At 43.5% G+C, this 19,756-nt stretch overlaps 1 protein-coding gene across 1 annotated transcript in view; it reads right to left on the bottom strand.

The window, feature by feature from the left end:
• The window catches only part of LOC311529738 (cytosolic phospholipase A2 gamma-like), a gene marked incomplete at its 5' end in the record, with an annotated part of 42,179 nt that extends 38,228 nt beyond the window's left edge, over window positions 1–3,951 (bottom strand). The window contains 3 exons of the mRNA XM_084645935.1: window positions 1,292–1,434; window positions 2,672–2,788; window positions 3,928–3,951. Of these exons, the coding sequence (XP_084502061.1) occupies window positions 1,292–1,434; window positions 2,672–2,788; window positions 3,928–3,951 (284 nt within the window). The remainder of the gene's footprint in view (window positions 1–1,291; window positions 1,435–2,671; window positions 2,789–3,927) is intronic.
• Between the last annotated feature and the right edge of the window lie 15,805 nt (window positions 3,952–19,756).

The raw sequence follows: 19,756 nt of genomic DNA, 5'->3' as shown, positions 1-19,756 counted from the left end.
CTCAGACCCTCCACTCTCATGGAGTCCTAGGATCCTTGCTCTGGGTTTGCATGATTTGTGTGTAGATGGAAGAGATATTGAGTTTGAGTCTGAGTTTGAACCCTGGGTTTACATTGCAATGTATGTAGGCCAAGGCCTTTCTGTAGTAAGACGCAACAGCCGTAGGACAACAGCCACCAGGAGCTAAGAACCAGGGAGTCATGTCCCATCTAATTTGCATCAAAAAATTTAATATTGGGTTGTTAAGAAGGCACTCCTGTCCTAATAGTACCCATCATTGCCAGATAAATAAACAGATCTTAGGATGCTTATAGACAACTTTGTTTTATAGTATTCGGTCTGGCAAGAAACCACTTACCAACAGTTGTGATAGTGAAATCTATATTTCTATTGTTTTGCCATTATGGTCCCTACTTCTCTATTGTTTCTCTGTATGGCCTCTGTCTATTTCTTTAATTGTTTCTGTATGTTGCATAAATAATTTTGAAAGATTTAAATCAACTAAGGTGATGGGGTATGATTGGTTAAATAATTGTTTCATAATGGACCAGGATTGGTGAAAAATACTGTTTAGTTTAAAATAATTGGTTTAGGTACAGGTAAGTAGGACCCAAGTTTTAACCATATAAACTGAGGTCCAAAGGGAAGTTCTTTGGAACCTAACTCCAGGACACAGCTCAAGATCAGAGATGACAGACCTCAGCACTCTACTGACCATACCGTGCAGAAGCTGGAGCCCTGAAACTTCTAATCTTGACTGGCCATCAAGAAATGTTCATTTGCCTTATTAGGAGTGGTGAGAATTGTATGCGTAGCTTGTGTATTCTGTTTTGGTAACTGTTCATAAATAGAAGTTAAGGATATTACTGTGTAAGGTTCTTTTACTGGTAAAAAGGTCCCATAAACCCACTGAAGATTATTCCCTGGACCCAAGACGGGTAAGGGAGGGTACATAAATTGACTAGGTTTCGCTCTGAGCCCAGGACAGGTAAGCATGGGTGCCTTATCCCCCGAGCCCAGGATGGAAAAGTTTGGGGTGACTAAATTAACTGGGTTATGCCTTGAGCCCATGGTAGGGTAAAGGTATGGTGCCCTAGATTGTGCGGGTAACATGTTGGCATACTCACCCATTCTCATCTCCTCAGGAAATGGACAGACAGTTTTCTCCTATTGATGATGAAGTACCCAGCGTATCCTTTCGTTAATTATAACAATAGCAATAATTTCCCCTGGTTGTCAGTTCTACAGAGGGACACACTTTCATTCACCACATCTCTTGACATGCACCTACCAAGTGGAACCTGAGACCCCGCACAGGTACATGATGGTGTCCAAGAGACTATGGTTTTGTAGCTCCTGCAGGGTTCCATGAAGGGCGATCATGGCCCGCAGACCTCCACCAGCTCCCAGGATGGCGATATTGGGCACATCGTCCTGAGGAAGGGAAAAGACTCAACAACATATAAACTGGGATTACTGAGGAGCCGCCATTGCTCATCTAAGTTACTTTCACGGCATCTGCAGTCAAACACCTCCCATTCCCACCTAGGATATCCCCCATCATGGAATTTGAAAGAATATTTCGTAGGATCCAATTCTGCAAGCATTTACATTTGGGAGTGTCTTTATTTACACTTCTTTATTTACACTAAAAAGAAAAGGAGTACTTGTGGCACCTTAGAGACTAACCAATTTATTTGAGCATGAGCTTTCGTGAGCTACAGCTCACTTCATCGGATTCCACATCGGAATCCACGGTATGCATCCGATGAAGTGAGCTGTAGCTCACGAAAGCTCATGCTCAAATAAATTGGTTAGTCTCTAAGGTGCCACAAGTACTCCTTTTCTTTTTGCAAATACAGACTAACACGGCTGTTACTCTGAAACCTGTCTTTATTTACACTGATTTGAATGAGACAACTTCCATGAGTAACTTTATTCACAAGCTTTCCTGAATTCTACTTCTTCAAGAATAACTCCAATAGCTGTTATAATAGATGATGTGTGTGTATATTACGTATTCCATGTAGCATAACTACTGTTAATTATTAGAACTGCTGGAAAATTTTTGAACAAGGTTTTTTGTTTTGTTTTGTTTTGGAGTTTGGGGGATGGAAAATGTCTTTTTTATTAAAAGGAACATTTTTATTGATATTTGTTAGGGTTTTGCCCAAAACCTGGAAAAAATCATTGTTTAACAATAAAAAACTGCCATATGTATATACGCACACACCTCATACAATATACTTAGTTTTAGGAAACAGAAAAAATTAGGTTTTAGGTTTTAAAAGAATCTGTGAAAAAATTCAATATAAATGAATTTTTTTTTCTTTTTTCCCTCTGAAAATAAAATATATTTCCCAGCCTTTTCTATCCATCATTTATATTTAAATGTGTATTTAAGTTCATCCCAATTCAGCAAAGCACTTAAACATGCACTTAATTTTAGCCACTCACTTAAGTCCCATTTATTTCAGTTTGTTTTATTCTAAAAGCCTTTAAAATAAAACCAGAAAACAAAACAAACAAAAACATAAAATAAAATAAAAAACCCAACAACCCATAACTTTTTGATGAACATATTTTCACCAGCTCTGTATGAGTATTCGTTACCATTGTCAATGTCCTATATATTCCTCTACAATTCTGTAAGACATTAATTGACTCCTACCAGATTACAGGTAATCCCCAGGCTATCCAGGCATTTCTTCACCTGCACCTTTCTGTTGCTTGTTCCTAATTTTTCCCCTTCTGAGAGCTCACGGGAAATTCGGATTTTACCTTCACTCTGTGGAAAAAAATGTCAAGAGAATGTATCATCTCTCAAAAATCTGTAAGAGATGGGACAATCTACAGAGATCCAGAAAATCCATTAAAGCATGTTCCAGGTGGAACCCAGAGCCTGTTTAGAGAGATTTCAGACATTTCTCCTACACTGGAACAACATGGGGGGAAAACTGTGAAGAGAAAGAAACACAAAGTGGGTAAGGGGATATTTTTTACTGGACCAACTTCTGTTGGTGAGAAAGACAAGCTTTCAAGCTCCACAGAGCTCTTCAGATCTGGGAAAGGTACTCAGAGTGTCGCAGCTAAATACAAGGTGATACAGCTTGTTAAACATAAGGACTTAACATGTTACCAGAAATCATTCAAAATCTAATATCCTGGGACCAACATGGCTACAACTACAATGAAAACAGCTGAGAAACTCATAGACACTTCCGAACATTTGAGTCCTCCTCATCCAGGCCAGACTGAGCTGAGCTGTTTCTTTTTATCTGCTCCCTCTATTGGAAGCATGCCCAGCAAGAGTGAGGGGGTGGAGCCTCTTGGGCCCAAAGCAGTTTCTTAACCCCTGCATTACCAGTGCTGGGTTGATACACCCCATCACACAGGGTAAATAGGAAATAAGTACTGGTCAAAATGAACCCTACAGTTCAGAGGATGTATATTAGGTGCTCCCAAATATAACAAGATTGGGCCCGAGTCTGTATTGCATAGCTACAATGAAACAATGTGGCATTGTCTTTGAATAAATGGAGCAAATGAACTTCAGAATAGTTTCGGAAAAAAAAAGCTGGAGATGAAATTATTTGGTCATGCTTCATATTATAATTAGTTAATAAATGGTTAATAGATGTTATAAGCTCATGAAAGACAGGAGTAGTGTGCATTATAGATAAGCACATCAGTAAAAGATATTATGGGTGCTTATACCCCAAGACTAAAACCACCTGTTGAGCTGTTGTACCCTATAATAATTGATTAGCCATTTATTTAAAAAATCTATTTATCATTTATGAACTCTTTATGAGCTGTTTGTGAATGTACCCTTCATATGAAGCATTCACACTTCATATGAAGTGTGATGAAGCATTTCCAAGACAATCGGTAGTGAAACTGCAAAATGTAAGAGGAATGGTATACCTTGTGTTTATGAAATATTTCCATCTTTGCTTTCCTGTTTGCCCTGTAATTTTAAATTCCTCTGCCAGTGAAAAAGGAAAGCTCCACCTCTTTCAGGAAATCCAAAAGCTCAGGCCAACATCTAATTTATTCTTCTTTACCTTAAAGTATACGAGAGAAAATGAACATTTAATATAGTGACATAGGAAGTGCTGAAATACTGGATCAGACTCTAGGTCCTAATTACCTGAATGATATTGCTTAATAATTGGAGGTGCAGGAGGATAGGTAGATAGATAGATAGATAGATAGATAGATAGATAGATAGATAGATAGATAGATAGATCAGTCCTAGGATTTTCAAGCCAACCTAATTAATTTTTCCAGACACCCAACTGCTTTTGAATTTAAACTGGACTTGGGCTCCCATTTCTTATAGGTTCTGCTGAACATTCTTGTCATGTTACTAATGTATTTTCCTCTTGCTATAAAGGAACAGAGACATCATACATTCACATAGCTCCAATTCTTTTAAAGTTAGCTATAAACAAATAAAATAAGCCCACTCCAATGTTGTCATTGGCACTGTTTTTTGACAAATCCTCTCAAGAAAGCATACGCATGGAATTGACCCAAGAGAGGATTGTGGATCACAGCTGGCACTGTTCCTTTCAGGGGACGTCAGGATGATTTAGTGGGTGTTGGTCCTGCTTTGAGCAGGGGGTTGGACTAGATGACCTCCTGAGGTTTCTTCCAACCCTAATCTTCTACGATTCTATGATACACATCTATAATGATGCTGTAACCCTGAAAAATAGGCTTTGATGCCCCTGGAATAGCCTATCACCCTCTTAATCTGCCTTTCCCAAGGTATAGGCCTCCAGGTTAGTCAAGGAAAACACTTGGAGGACAGGGGGAGGGATAGCTCAGTGGTTTGAGCAGTGGCCTGCTATACCCAGGCCTGTGAGTTCAATCCTTGAGGGGGCCATTTAGAGACCTGGGGCAATAAAATTGGGGATTGTGCCTGCTTTGAGCAGGGGGTTGGACTAAATGACCTCCTGAGGTCCCTTCCAACTCTGATATTCTATGACATGTATGTAACCTTCTGATAAAGTGATTGACACAGGCAGCATTCTTTTCAAAACAAAGTATATTTTTATTAATGCAACTCAGGGGTCTCAAACTCAAATGACCACGAGGGCCACATGAGAACTAGTACATTGGCCCGAGGGCCGCACCACTGACCACCCCCCACCCACTGCCCTGTCCCCGCCCCCACTCCATCCCTTCCGTGAGGCCCCACCTCTTCCCACCCCTTCCCTGCCCCCATTCCAACCCCTTCCCTGAAATCCCCACCCCAACTCTGTCCCCTCCCTGCCCCCAGGGGGTGCAGGAGGGGTGCAGGGTGCGGCAGGGGGTTGGGGTACAAGAGGGGTGCAGGGTGCATCAGGGGCCTCAGGGCAGGGGGTTGGGGTGCTGGGTGGGGCAGGGGGACAGGGTGTAGGGTGCGGCAGGATGCTCAGGGCAGGGAGTTGGGGTGCGGGGTGCAGCAGGGGGCTTAGGGCAGGGGGTTGGGGTGCAGGAGGGGCGTGGGTTGCATCAGGGGACTCAGGACAAGGGGTCGGGGTGCAGGAGAGGTGTGGGGTGCAGCAGGGGGCTCAGGGCAGGGGGTTCGGCTGCAGGAGGAGTTCGGGGGGCGGGTCCGGCCCGGTGCGCACCGGGGGCAGGGCAGGCTCCCTGCCTGCCTGCCTGTCCTGCCCCTGCGCCACTCCGGGAAGCGGCCAGGACCTGGGGGGCACAGGGGTCTGTGTGTTGCCCTGTACACTCCTCCAGGTACCTCCCCCGAAGCTCCCATTGGCTGGAAACTGGGAACCGTGGCCAATGGGAGCTTCGGGGGAGGTACCTGGAGGAGCGACCAGGGCAAGACACAGACCCCTGTGCCCCCCCTCCTCCAGCTCCCAGCCGCTTCCCGGAGCGGCACAGGGGCAGGGCAGGACTGTAACAAATCACTGACCGCAATTCTTAACTTTTATGCAATACTATAATTAAAAACTAGCAGGCTTACTCTATCCTTTGGCTTTGACGTATTATTTGCTTGTTTCTATCTGCTGCTTGCTTCTTCTGCTTCTTCCTAGTCAGCTCTGGTCAGTCAGCTCTGCTCCTCTGTCTGCTGCCAGATCTCTCAGGAGCCTTTAACTTCTTTCCAGCAGCTCTTCTGGCAAGCACCTCCTTGTCTTCTGTCTGTCGATAGTCTGCCTTTTATACTGTCCTAGGCTTCAGTTCTTTTATATGAGCTATTCTTAACCTTAGATAGCACATGCTCATTGTCAGGCATTAACTCATCCTTGGATGCTGCCAGAGGTCCACACGTGTTTCCCATTGTTTACTTCAGAGCTATGACCTTCCCAACTGGGCTTTTTGTCAAGGCACCAACTTGGAACCACTTGGCTTTTTGCTAATGACCTTTAGTAACCCTTAGAATCTTCTACTTGGCCTGCTCCACCTAGAAACACTTAGTAGCTGTACCTCATTCTACGCTGAGCTCTGGTCATGTGACCTGTACCATCCAATGGTAAGTGACTGCAGCTTATAGGTGGCAAAGTGACTCCTGCTTATTCAAGAGAGAAACCAGGGACACAGAATGGAGGTTAAGAACACAAAATAGAATCTGGGGAATTTCTCCAGTATCAACGCCACTCTACCTGGACAACTGCTCACTCTCTGTATATATTGCATAGTGCAAGTGCTGAGTCAGACTGTTATCTGTTAGTTTTGATATATGCCATGACATATCTGTTTTATTATGTTTACCAGCATGTTACCTGATAACAACACAGCATGGCCAGCAACCGTAGCTAACTGCAGAACATTGAATGCAAAGATTCTGGTGCAGTTCATGTAAGGTAAGATCATAGAATCATAGAATACTGGGGTTGGAAGAGACCTCAGGAGGTCATCTAGTCCCATCCCCTGCTCAAAGCAGGACCAACACCAACTAAATCATCTCAGCCAAGGCTTTGTCAAGCCAGGCCTTCAAAACCTCTTAGGATGAAGATTCCACCACCTCCAAAGGTAACCCATTCCAGTGCTTGACCACCCTCCTAGTGCAATAGTGTTTCATAATATCCAACCTAGACCTCTCCCACTGCAACTTGAGACTGTTGTTTCTTGTTCTGTCATCTGCCACCACTGAGAACAGCCTAGATCCATCCTCTTTGGAACGCCCCCCCCCCGCCCTTCAGGTAGTTGAAGGCTGCTATCAAATCCCCCCTCACTCTTCTCTTCTGCAGACCAAATAAGCCCAGTTCCCTCAGCCTCTCCTCGTAAGTCATGTGCCCAAGCCCCCTAATAATTTTCCTTGCCCTCCGCTGGACTCTCTCCAATTTATCCACATCCCTTCTGTAGTGGGGGGACTGAAACTGGGCACAATACTCCAGGTCTGGCCTCACCAGTGCTGAATAGAGGGGAATAATCACTTCCCTTGATCTGCTGGCAGTGCTCCTACTAATAGAACCCAATATGCCATTGGCCTTCTTGGCAACAAGGGCACACTGCTGGCTCATAAACAGCTTCTCATCCACTGTAATCCCCAGGTTCTTTTCTGCAGAACTGCTGCTTATCCAGTCAGTCCCCAACCTGCAGTAATTCATGGGATTCTTCCTTCCTAAATGCAGGACTCTGCACTTGTCCTTGTTGAACCTCATCATATTTCTTTTGGACCAATCCTCCAATTTGTCTAGGTCACTCTGGACCCTATCCTTACCCTCTAGCATATCTACCTCTCCCCCCAGCTTAGTGTCATCATTGATAAAGATGTTGAACAAAACCGGCCCCAGGACCGACCCCTGGGGCACTCCGCTTGATAACAGCTACCAACTAGACATTGAGCAGTTGATCACTACCCGTTGAGCCCAACAATCTAGCCAGATTTCTATCCACTTTATAGTATGTTCATTCAATCCATACCTTTTAACTTGCTGGCAAGAATGCTGTGGGAGATTGTATTGCTAAAGTCAAGATATATCACATCCACCACTTTCCCCATATCCACAAAGCCAGTTATCTCATCATAGAAGGCAATCAGGTTGGTCAGGCATGACTTGCCCTTGGTGAATCCATGTTGACTGTTCCTCATCACCTTCCTCTCCTCCAAATGCTTCAAAATTGATTCCTTCAGTATCTGCTCCATGATTTTGCCAGGAACTTAAGTGAGGCTGACCGGTCTGTAGTTCCCTAGGTTCTCTTTCTTCCCTTTTTTAAATATAGGCACTATATTTGCGTTTTTCCAATCATCCAGGACCTCCCCCAATCGCCACGAATTTTCAAAGATAATGGCTGTGCAATCACGTCAGTCAACTCCCTCAGCACCCTTGGATGCATTAGATCTAGACCCATGGACTTGTGCACATCCAGCTTTTCTAAGTAGTCCATAACCTGCTCTTTCACCACTAAGGGCTGCTCACCTCCTCCCCATACTGTGATGCCCAGTGCAACAATCTGGGGAGTGACCTTGTCAGTGAAGACCGAGGCAAATAAGCATTGAGTACTTCAGCTTTTTCCACATCCTCTGTCACTATGTTGCCTCACCCATTCATTAAGGGTCCCACACTTTCCCTGACCTTCTTCTTGTTGCGAACATACCTGCAGAAACCCTTCTTGTTACCCTTCACATCCCTTTCTAGCTGCAACTCCAATTGTGCCTTGGCCTTCCTGATTACACCCCTGCATGCTCTAGCAACATTTTTATACTCCTCACTAGTCATCTGTCCAAATTTCCACTTCTTGTAAGCTTCCTTTTTGAGTTTAAGCTCAGCAAAGATTTCACTGTTAAGCCAAGCTGGTCACCTGTCATATTTGCTGTTCTTTCTGCACTTCAGGGTGGTTTGTTCCTGCGCTCTCAATAAGACTTTTTTAAAATACAGCCAGCTCTCCTGGACTCCTTTCCCCCTCATATTAGCTTCCCACACGATCCTGCCCATCAGTTCCGTAAGGGAGTCAAAGTCTGCTTTTCTGGTCCAGGGTCCATATTTTTCTACTCTCCTTTCTTCCTTTTGTGAGGATCCTGAATTCAACCATTTCATGGTCACTGAGCCTAGGTTGACACCCACTTCTACTTCCCCTACCAATTCCTCCCTGTTTGTAAGCAGCAGGTCAAGAGGAGTGTCATAAATATAAAGGGAAGGATAACCACCTTTCTGTATACAGTGCTATAAAATCCCTCCTGGCCAGAGGCAAAGTCCTTTTACCTGTAAAGGGTTAAGAAGCTCAGGTAACCTAGCTGGCACCTGACCCAAAATGACCAATGAGGGGACAAGATACTTTCAAATCTGGAGGGCAAGGGGAAAGGCTTTTGTCTCTCTGTGTGATACCTTTGCTGGGAACAGATCAAGGATACAAGCCCTCCAACTCCTGTAAAGTTAGTAAGTAATCTAGCTAGAAAATGCATTAGGTTTTCTTTGTTTTGGCTTGTGAAATTCGCTGTGCTAGAGGAAATGTGTATTCCTGTTTTTGTGTCTTTTTGTAACTTGACGGTTTGCCTAGAGGGATTCTCTATGTTTTGAATCTGACGGCCTGTAAGATTATCTTCCATTCTGATCTTACAGAGTTGTTCTCTTATCTTTTTTTGTTCTTCTAATAAAGTTCTGGTTTTTTTAAGAATCTGATTGGGTTTTTTGGGTCTTAAAAATCCAAGGCTGATTTGTGCTCATCTTGTTTATTCTCAAGCCTCCCCAGGAAAGGGGGTGTAAGGGCTTGGGGGGATATTTTGGGGAAATAGGAACTCCAAGTGGTCCTTTCCCTGTTCTTTGTCTAAATCACTTTGTGGTGGCAGCATACTGTTCAAGGACAAAACAAAACTTGTGCCTGTGGAAAGTTTTTAACGTAAGCTGGTAAAAATAAGCTTAGGGGGTCTTTCATGCGGGTCCCCACATCTGTACCCTAGAGTTCAGAGTGGGGAGTGAACCCTGACATGGTGGCACAGCAGTGAGATCATTTTGAACCAGAGATCATTTTGAACCAAAAGCACAGACCTGAAGAGGTTTGGTTTTTTAACTGAAAGCAGCTAGAGCTTTTTCTGTCTCTGCCTGGAGGCAGAGGTGTTAGTTTTTTTAACACAAGAATTTTTCTGTAGGCTGGGAACAGCTATCAGAGGCAAAGGTATCAGGTTACAGCACAGCGAACTGGGAATTCACAAGCAGGTTTTTTTTTCTTTCTAACTCTCTGGAATAGCTAGGTTAAACACAGAGAGGCTAGGATGAGAGAAAGCAATCTCCAACAGAAACTGGAATTAGCCAATTTGAAGCTGAGGAAAGACAGAAGGAACATGAAAGACGGGTAGAACTCAGACAGATGGAGATTGAGGCACAAGCGGTCAAAGAAAAAGCTGCTAGGGAGGCAGAAATGGCTGGAGAAAAAGCCAGGGCAAAGACAAAGGAGGCTGCCCAAGAGGCTGCCCACTGGAGATCTATGGAGGCAAAAGAAAAAGAAATGGAGGAGAGGGAAAAAGAGAGGAAGCATGCACTGGAGATAGAGAAGGCAAGGACTCAGCAGAATACACTGAATAACCCTAACAATCCTTCCCCAACAATCCTCAAATGGGAGCGACTATGTCCACAGTATGATGAATCCAGTGATATTGCAGATTATTTTCTCACCTTTGAGAGACTGTGCACACTCCATAAAATTCCTGATGCTCACAAGATGACCACATTGGTCGCAAAATTGACTGGAAGAGCTCTGGACATATTCAACAAGATGCCTCTTGATGAGGCTTCTGACTATGATAAATTCAAGGATTTGATTTTAAAACAATTTCAAGTTACACCTGAAACTTACAGAGTAAAATTTTGAACCCTTAAGAGAGGGCCTGGACTAAGTAATGTGGCTTATGTAAACCAGATGACAGATCTGTTTGATAAATGGCTCAAAGGATGGGATGTAACTGGCTTTGGAGGAATGAGGGTCCCCACATCTGTACCCTAGAATAGTGGCAGTGGTGGGAGGGGTTGACACCTTCTCCAGGAACTAACATTCTGGACTTGTAACCAACTGACAAAACACCCTCTGAACCTCTTTAGCCCTTGCTAAAGAAAACCTCAAAAGATGCTCAAAAAGAGCAAAAAGCCTGGTATGATAAACATGCCAGAGAGCGTTCCTTCCAAGTAGGAGACCAGGTCATGGTCTTGAAGGCACTCCAGGCACATAAAATGGAAGCGTCATGGGGGTTCTGGCAAACAGAGGCTAGGGAGACTATCCCTGCCTATTCTGGCTAATAGCAATTGATGGACCTATCCTCCATGAATTTGTCTAGTTCTTTTTTGAACACTGTTATAGTCTTGGCCTTCACAACATCCTATGGCAAAGAGTTCTACAGATTGACTGTGCATTGTATGAAGTTCAGTGAACCTTTGAAATGGTTTCTTCCTTTGGATTGGTGGGCTCTGGGGGTTGAGGTGGTGCATGCGAGTGTCTGGTCTGGGGGGAACCCTGCAGCTAGACTCTGGGGGGAGAGGGTATGTTTTCTATGTGGATTCTTATAGACTGCAATCTAGTCAATCAACCTCTTTGTTAAGCTAAACAGACTGAGCTCTTTGAGTCTATCACTGTAAAGTAGGTTTTCTAAGCCTTTAATTATTCTTGTACCTCTTCTTTGAACCCTCTCAAATTTATCAACATCCCTCTGGAACTGTGGACACCAGAAGTGTACAAAATATTCAAGCAGTGGTCAAACTAGTGCCAAACAAAATAACCTCTCTACCCCTGCTCGAGAAGCCCCAGTTTATGAATCCTAGAATCACATAAGCACTTTTGCCCGCAGTGTCACATTGGGAGCTCATGTTCAGATGATTATCCACCATCCCCCGCCCCAATCTTTCTTAGAGTCACTGCTTTCCAGCATAGAGTCCCCCGGCCAACATTCTTTGTTTATAGATGTTTACATTTAGCCATATTAAAACAAATATTGTTTGCTTGTACCCGGGTTCCCAAATCAAACATCCAAAGTAAACTCTGGAAGCAAATTGTGCAAAGTGTGTTGCATACACAGATCACTCTGTATTAGTGACCTGTCCTATTCCTTATTTAACACTCCCACTTTTTTTTGTCTTCTTCAAACTTTATCAGTGATTGTTTTATGTTTTCTTCCAGGTAATTGATAAAAATATTAAACAGCATAAGGTCAAGAACAGATCCCCTCTGGACACTATTGGAAATAACCCCACTCTGTGATGATGCCCCATTTACAGTTACATTTTGAGACCTATTGGTTAGCAGGTTTTTAATGCATGTAATGTGTGCCGTATTTATTGTATATTGTTCCAGGGGTTTTTTTATATCAAAAGTTGTGTAACCTTAACCCTAACCCTAACCCTAATCAAGTCAAACATTGTAGAGAAGTCCAAGTATATTATTTCAACACTATTAACTTTATTAACCAAACTTGTAATTTCATCAAAAAATATCAATTTAGCTTGACACAATCTATTTTCTACAGTTTAAAGTTGATTGGCATTAATGACATTACTCTCCTTTACTTTATTAATGGAGTCCCATATCAGCCACTCCATTATCTTGTCAATATCATCCTGTTTACGCTTTCTAAAAGTTGGCACAACATTGGCTTTCTTTCAGTATTCTGAAACTTCCCCAGTGGGCCAAAACTTATTGAAAATCAACATTAACATTGAGTGAGCTCCTCAGCCAGCTGTTTTAAAACTTTTGGATGCAAGTTATCAGTCCCTGCTCTTTTAAAAATGTAGCAGCTGTTTATCATCCTCTAGAGATATTAGTGGAATGGCAAGAGTGCTATCATCACCATATGATGAGACTACATAATCTGTTTTTCCCTCTAAATATGGAACAGACATATTTGTTGAACACTTCTGCCTTTTCTGCATAATTATTGATATTTCTACCATGGACCATTACTATTGTCAGGATTAATTTGTTCCTAATTAGTGCGTAACACATTAGTACATCTTAAAAATCATGCCCCCGTAATCCATATTATTGCTTCTGTGTGGGAAGCCCTTAGATACAAGCCAGGAAGCTCAGATATTGCCTATATGAATAAATTGCACAGGGAAAAGAGGTAATGTCAACATGAACTGAGTAACCATTTCTGATGTTTTTCTGTTGTTCATTAAATAAACATCCATTTTTACTTTATTAAATTTATCTGTTTTGTATTGGGGACATTTTATTGGTGTTTATCAGTTAAAATTTAAAACCAGAAGCCCTAATTATATAGTATTGCCATCCCTTTGCCATCACTTATTCTCTTCTGCCCCCTATCGCCCATTTTATGTATAGTCACCTTTTTCTTAATTCTTACCTTGTGTCCCTCATACAGATCAATATACCCTATAGAAATTTGTATCCCATCTCTCACTTTCTGTGGCCACCTTGTGCACATTTAATATAGTCACACCTTTCTCATCACACACTCTGCTGTTGCCTCCCCCCCCCCCGTATTCAGTTAAACGTCCTTTTCTATCCCTCACATCTACAGCTATCAAGTGTAACACTGACACACCCCAGTTGTCGGTAGGCAGGATCGAACCTGGGACCTCTGGAGCTAAATGTATAAGCCTCTACTGCATGAGCTAAAAGCCACATGTTCTTAGCTAAGGTTGTAGCACACTCATTAATCTCTAAGTGGTCTCGGTGCCACTAGATGGGACAGAGCAGCACACTAAAGAGGTGTGTGAGTTACACAAGCACCCATTAAAGAATATAGCTCCATATTCCCATCTCTCACCCTCTGGTTCCCCTAGTGCACATTATACAGTGTAACCACCCCTTCCCCACCCCCACCCTCTGCTGCCCCTAGTGTCCATTATATATATTTGTTTACTATAGCCACTCCTTTCCTAGTCTTGTCTCTCTGCTGTTCCCTAGTGCCTAGTTCCCTGTCATTCACCATCTGCTGCCCTCTGCTACCTATTGTTGATAAACTGTATAGTCAATTTCTTGACCACACTTTGGTTCAGTATGAAATATGTTCAGGAGATCAAATAACCAATGTCAGTCAGGTTTATTGCTAAAAGTCAAAAATAATATACTACAGCATTACTTCTAGGAGGATTTTACAAGTTACAAAACTCTTTTACACCTCACTAAAATTCAGCCTAACAGTTCATCCCAGTTCCTTAATGTGTAGTTCTGAACCTTTACCTTCCTTACCTTTGTTTTCAACACAATATTCCAGGTACTGGTCCATGAAGGCACCAAGTTTCATATCTGCTTGTGCTAAATGATCAGTTATACTATTGCAGGGTAGTGTGAGATGTAGCTTAGCATGAGTGAACAGAACTCTGTGGGGGAAAAAACATAGACCAATTCAGCTCTTATAACTGCCAGACATTTATATAATATGGTATGTACTTACGTAACCTGTATGTGTTGGATAACAGGCCCCCACTTGTTGCTCTGATTATTAGATCAGTGCGACACCTTTGCTAAATTAGTGTATGAAGCAGAGATGAGGGAACTTATGTGGAACGTATTCTGTTTTAGCAAATTGTGTAAGTGGCTGTTGAGAGTGTAGAGTGGGAAACGGAGTCACACGTCCACCCAATGTAGGCTTAATCTATTGTACCTTTATTTAACACAATCTCAGACAGAATTATTGTGACATAGAGTGTAGGCATACATTTATGCAAAACAAAGAATAACAGACAAGACAGAATAGGTAAATGGGCCCAAGTTTCCACATTCCAGGACACTGAGAAGTCCTTTCTTGCTCGATGATGGTCATCCTCCCAGGATCTCCTGGTCTGGTCTTTCAGTCTCATTCATCTGTTTCTGATCTGTCATTTCTCCAGCTTTGGCCCCATTTTTATATATATTTGTAGCAGGGTGCTTGTGCAAAAGCACCTAATTAGCCCCTGCCCAGTCAGCTCCAGTCAAGGGAAGCAGATTGGGGCTGATGGAAAAGTCCTGATGCTGGCCTGAGGATTGGCAACACCTACTGGCCTGACAAGCCAAGGGCTATAAAGGCTGGCAGGGAGCCAGAAGGCAGGGGGCAGCCAGGGAGAAGTCAGTCAGGGAGGGAGCTGGAGGCCTCCTAGCTGAAGGCTGACTCTGCCTGTAAGGGAGGTAAACAAACCTGCAAAGCAGGGGTCTCAAACTCCTGGCCTGCGGGCCATCTGCGGCCTGCAAACCTCCGCATGTGGCCTGTGGGGCTCCAGCAGTTTTGAGTCTGGGTCTCTCCCTTGGCCCCACCTGCTGCCCCTGGGGGCTCCCGCACAGGGGCACCGGCAGTGCAGCGGAGCCGAGAGGCATTTGCCTGCTCGCTCCAGTGGCTGCCGGACCCTCCCTGCGTCCCCGGGGCAGGGCTGTGCCTCCACGTGCTGCCAGCGCCCCTGCAGCCAATAAGAAGCCTTGGAGCCCAGTTAAGCACTGCAATCCTGACCCATCCCAGAACTTGCACCCCTACCCCCTGCCCCAGCCCAGAGCCTGCACCCAGGCTCTGTTCGCTTCCCAGCTTATGGCTGCTTCTGCTGCTTAGCCAAAGTCCTTAGCCTAAGAACAGGGCCTCAGACTGTCACAGTAAGAGAAGGCCCTTACACCGGCTCACAGTGATTTTGATTCCTTTCTTTTATACCTCTAGAACTAGCCAAGTGATAAGAATACACCTAAATTCTTAGAGTATAGGCCTTTACAGACTGGCCTGAATATCTTTATCCTAACACTCCACCCCTTTTTTTTCCTTTTCTTTTGGGATCCTCCTGCCCAGGTATCCCTGGAAAAGCATAGGACATATGGTGACACATTTCCTGATAGGGCCAGGCATCAAGGTGGAAGATGTCGATATTCCATTTGTCCCACTGCCCCTTGTGTAGTATAGAGCCCTGCACCTTCTCTCGTACGGGTGTACCACACCTATTCCAATTAGACTTCCCATTATAGCAGGCCCGAGAAGGTTGGGTCCAGGTTGTCTAGTACACTGTAGGGTTTGGAGGGCTTATTACATTACTTATAGGTTATCTCCATATGCAACGTAACACAAGTACAGTTAACAATACAAAATCCAAAGCAATACCGAGTCCTGACCACTGCAGTATGGCTCAACATCCGAGCCACCACCAAAACACTGCCTCTCCTCCTTCGACAGGGTCAAGATCTTATGAGTCCAGTTGCTGGCAGTTGCAACAAGCTGCCCCTGCAGGTTTTGTGTGCTTCTGTCCATATCATAAGTCCATTGAATGTTCACAGAGAAGTGGGATATTGTCCAAACCAGCTTAACTACTTGGTATGGAATCAGGCAGTATGCCTTGGTTTGATTATTCACAGGAATAAGATTCACAGATCCATTTGTGCACCAAAGTTCAGATAGCAGCAAGTAGATGTGTGTAGTTTGGTTATGAGCTGATGTAATTGTGCCCCCAGTAATATGTACATTCCCAGCAAAACACCTTATACACAATACACCCAATTGTCTACCCCTTGCATAGGCCATTGATCCTGCTCCTCCATAGTCATATGAGAGGGGCACATCCAAACATCTTCTCTTGATTTACACTATTTTACACACCCCTCCATTGATTCCCAGTGAGCTCCTCCCCTTCTCATTATTCTTCTGCTGGAGCCAGCTTGCTTGTAGAGTGTCTGAAAAACAAAAGAAATAATTTCCACCCCCCTGGTGGGGACAGATCATGGCTTAATAACAATACCACTTTCTTTTACAAATTTCCTTGCTAATTGCAGGAAAAACAGAAGAATTACTTTCAGGCTGTCCTTATTTTGTTCTATAGTCAGGCTAGTGAATTACCCCACTCACTGGCCATTTATGAAATTCATGAGGTGGTGTGCCTCAGTTTCCCCTCTTGTACAACTGACTAGGTTTGCAATAGTTTCTCTGCTGTACCAAGCTTTAAGTTTATTCTCAGGTAATAGCTGAGAGACAGCTTTAGATTTTAGAACTGTACCCACACACACACACCCCTTAGGGTTAACCTGTTCCCCTTATTTTCAAGCTTGATTTGGTTTTTTCACCTCCCTTTCCTGGAGGGCCATAATCAGAGTCTTCTAGTAGCTTGTTTGCTGACCAGATGTATTCATTATTTGTAGCTCCTTTGTGCCCATCAGCTAGGTAATTTGCATTTACACAGAGGCTTTCTAGCTTGCTTTTGGATCCAAAGCTATTAGCAGCTCAGAGACTGTCTTAAAAGGGACACATTCCACTTCCACTAGAGTTCTGATTACTTTCCACTTTCCTCTCCTGCTCCAAATCACACAGAGATCTGAAAAAGAAAGCACAACCTATTGTGGCTCCTTTTGGAGCCCTAATAGAATTTTAACTAAGTACCATGTTTTGTTTGCATTTTTTCCTCCATTCTCCAATATACATTGCACACGTCCTGGGAAAATGCACATTCCTTCCATATAGTTTAACCTCCATAACATTAGCCATATTAATTTTACACAAGGTGTAACTGCCTCCCCCATGCCCACAGAGTTTTTGTGCACACTTACCAAATCAACAATCTGATCCCCCAGAGCCATCCCGAGGCTTAGTTTTCCCATCATTCCTCCCCTTTTCCTTTTCTTTTTCCTGTGCACACACACACACAATTCTCTTTTGCCTAACATCCCTTGCACTGCGATTACTGTTTTACACAACTGTACCTTGATTACACTCCCATCTTGTACAACTAGACACAACCAGGGGCAGCCAAGTTAAGTTCCAATAGCAACCCCTTACATTCCTTTAGTGATTTTGATTACATTACCCAATAGTCAAATAATTTTGATCAGATTATCTCTCCACCTGCTGCCTGCAGCAGTCCCTTATAGACCATTTCTGTGGGAAAAGGGCCCATTTTTCCTCAGAATAGCTGTAAAGGCTTCTGAGGACAGAAGCCTAGTGGTGGTAGTAGCCACTCTACCTGACCCCCTTGGATAATTTAATGACCAAGCTTCTATCCAATGTGACTGCACAGAGTTGCACCTACAGTTACGTTTATATAACTGGGTTTTATCATTAAACAAAAACCTCCTTCTTGTAACACCACAACTGTTACTCTTTTAACATCTTCACAACAGTTACCTTTTACCATTTCCACAACTCCCAAATGTTTACTTTCCTCCAAACCCTGTATTATCAATTTTTGCAAAAGCTATTTGTAAGTTTTCACTCACTTCTCTAAATCACTTACTCCTACATGTAGTTCTTTAAGGTAGTGCAATTTGTCTGTAACAACTTAGCCACCAAGTACAATTATTGCCACACAGCTGCCTTAACCTGTGCTGTCTTTACCTTGAGACTGTTCAAAGAGGCAGTAAAACATTTGTCTCCATGGATGCCCATGGATCTTTGACTCCAAAAATTCCAGTGGAATACAGCAGACCTCCCTCATACTTTGTCCAAAATAACCAAAAACATCTCACATAAGTATCCAAAATACCCTCCATTAAAACTTCAGAAAAACAAAAAAGTGTGGAAAGGCAGGGGAAAGAGGTGGAAAGAAACCAATTAAGCCTGTCAGGTCAGTTTAAAGTATAGGCTACCAGCAGCAAATTAAGTAAACCAAGAAAAAGAAGAAGGAAAAGAAGAAAAGGACATAGCTAGCTCTGAGCCAAGAGTAGGCTCCCTGGGTTGAAACACTAGGGAACCCTTATCCCCAGGTTCTCATTCTGGCTCTGGGAGAAGAGTAGGGGTTGTTACCTGCTCCTGCAAACCCTGCCATTTTGCACTTTGAAACTTTTTTTCCCCTTCCCCTTCTTTCTCTCCACTCCCCCAGGACCAAGTCCCAGCTCCAGTCTCTAAAGGTAGTCTGTTAACTCTGCTTTTGACTTTAAACCCTGTTGTGCCAAATCATCTTTAACCACCACTAACTAATTTACAACCCTTCAGCAGCCCATGCTGAAGCAGCACCAAACTTGAAAGATTACTGGCAGCTTCCCATAATGCTGCCCTTACTTCAAACCTCTCACAAGCAGACTGAAGTGCCTCCTTTCCCTGGAAGGCATCCAGTTCCCATGGGCATGGACCTTCTTCTACTACCCATATACCAAGGATGGTGGGCTCCTTAGCCACCCCCCATCCTTCTGGATCCCCTAACATTGCTTCCATTTCCTTTTTAATCTCATCCCAGGTTGACTCCTGCACCTGGTATGGGCCCTAGTACTTCCTTATCCATTTATCCAAAAAATCCTTTACCCTGGCTTGCCAGAACCCGCAACTACCATCACGAGAGTTCACTATACCCCCTCCAAGCAGCTGTGCAGACTGTTGGGGAGGGGGACTTACAGGCTTCCACTCACCTATCTGATGTGATCCATCCGAGTCACTGGCACCAAGATGTTAAGGGCTAATTCCTTCACCCGCTTACTTCCCTGGTCCTTCTCGCATGAACAGAGAGCAACAATACCTGAAGTCCAAAGGTGCAAACAATTTGATGTTTATTGGGGTGAACTTCAGGCAAGCATGATTCCAGTTTCCTTCCTTAGTGTCCCCCTTCCCAGCTCTGACACCACAGAGCCGTACCTGTGTTCATGTTCCTATTTCCCCCTTAGCAAAACATGATTCCAGTTTCCCTTCCCTTCCCGATTGACTGCAGACTATATAGTAAAACTTGAGTTCTGCTTAGCTATACCTTAACCAATCATTTTACTGAAATTTAACTAACCAATCCTAACATATTGTAACATGATTATGTAACCAATTATATCCCACCTCCTTAATTAGTTTACACCCAGCAAAATTAATTATACAGCAGACAGAAACAATCACAGAACCAGACAGAAATTATACAGACAAACAATAGGGAAATGGGGACTACAGTGATAGAACAAACACAGAAATGAGGATTTCACATCCCAGTTATTGATAAGTAAGTTCTTGCCA

Source organism: Lepidochelys olivacea (genome assembly GCF_965140295.1).
Source record: "Lepidochelys olivacea isolate rLepOli2 genome assembly, chromosome: 13".
NCBI lineage: Eukaryota > Metazoa > Chordata > Testudines > Cheloniidae > Lepidochelys > Lepidochelys olivacea.
Note: the sequence above shows the minus strand (reverse complement) of the source record. Positions and strands in the feature narration are given on the sequence as shown.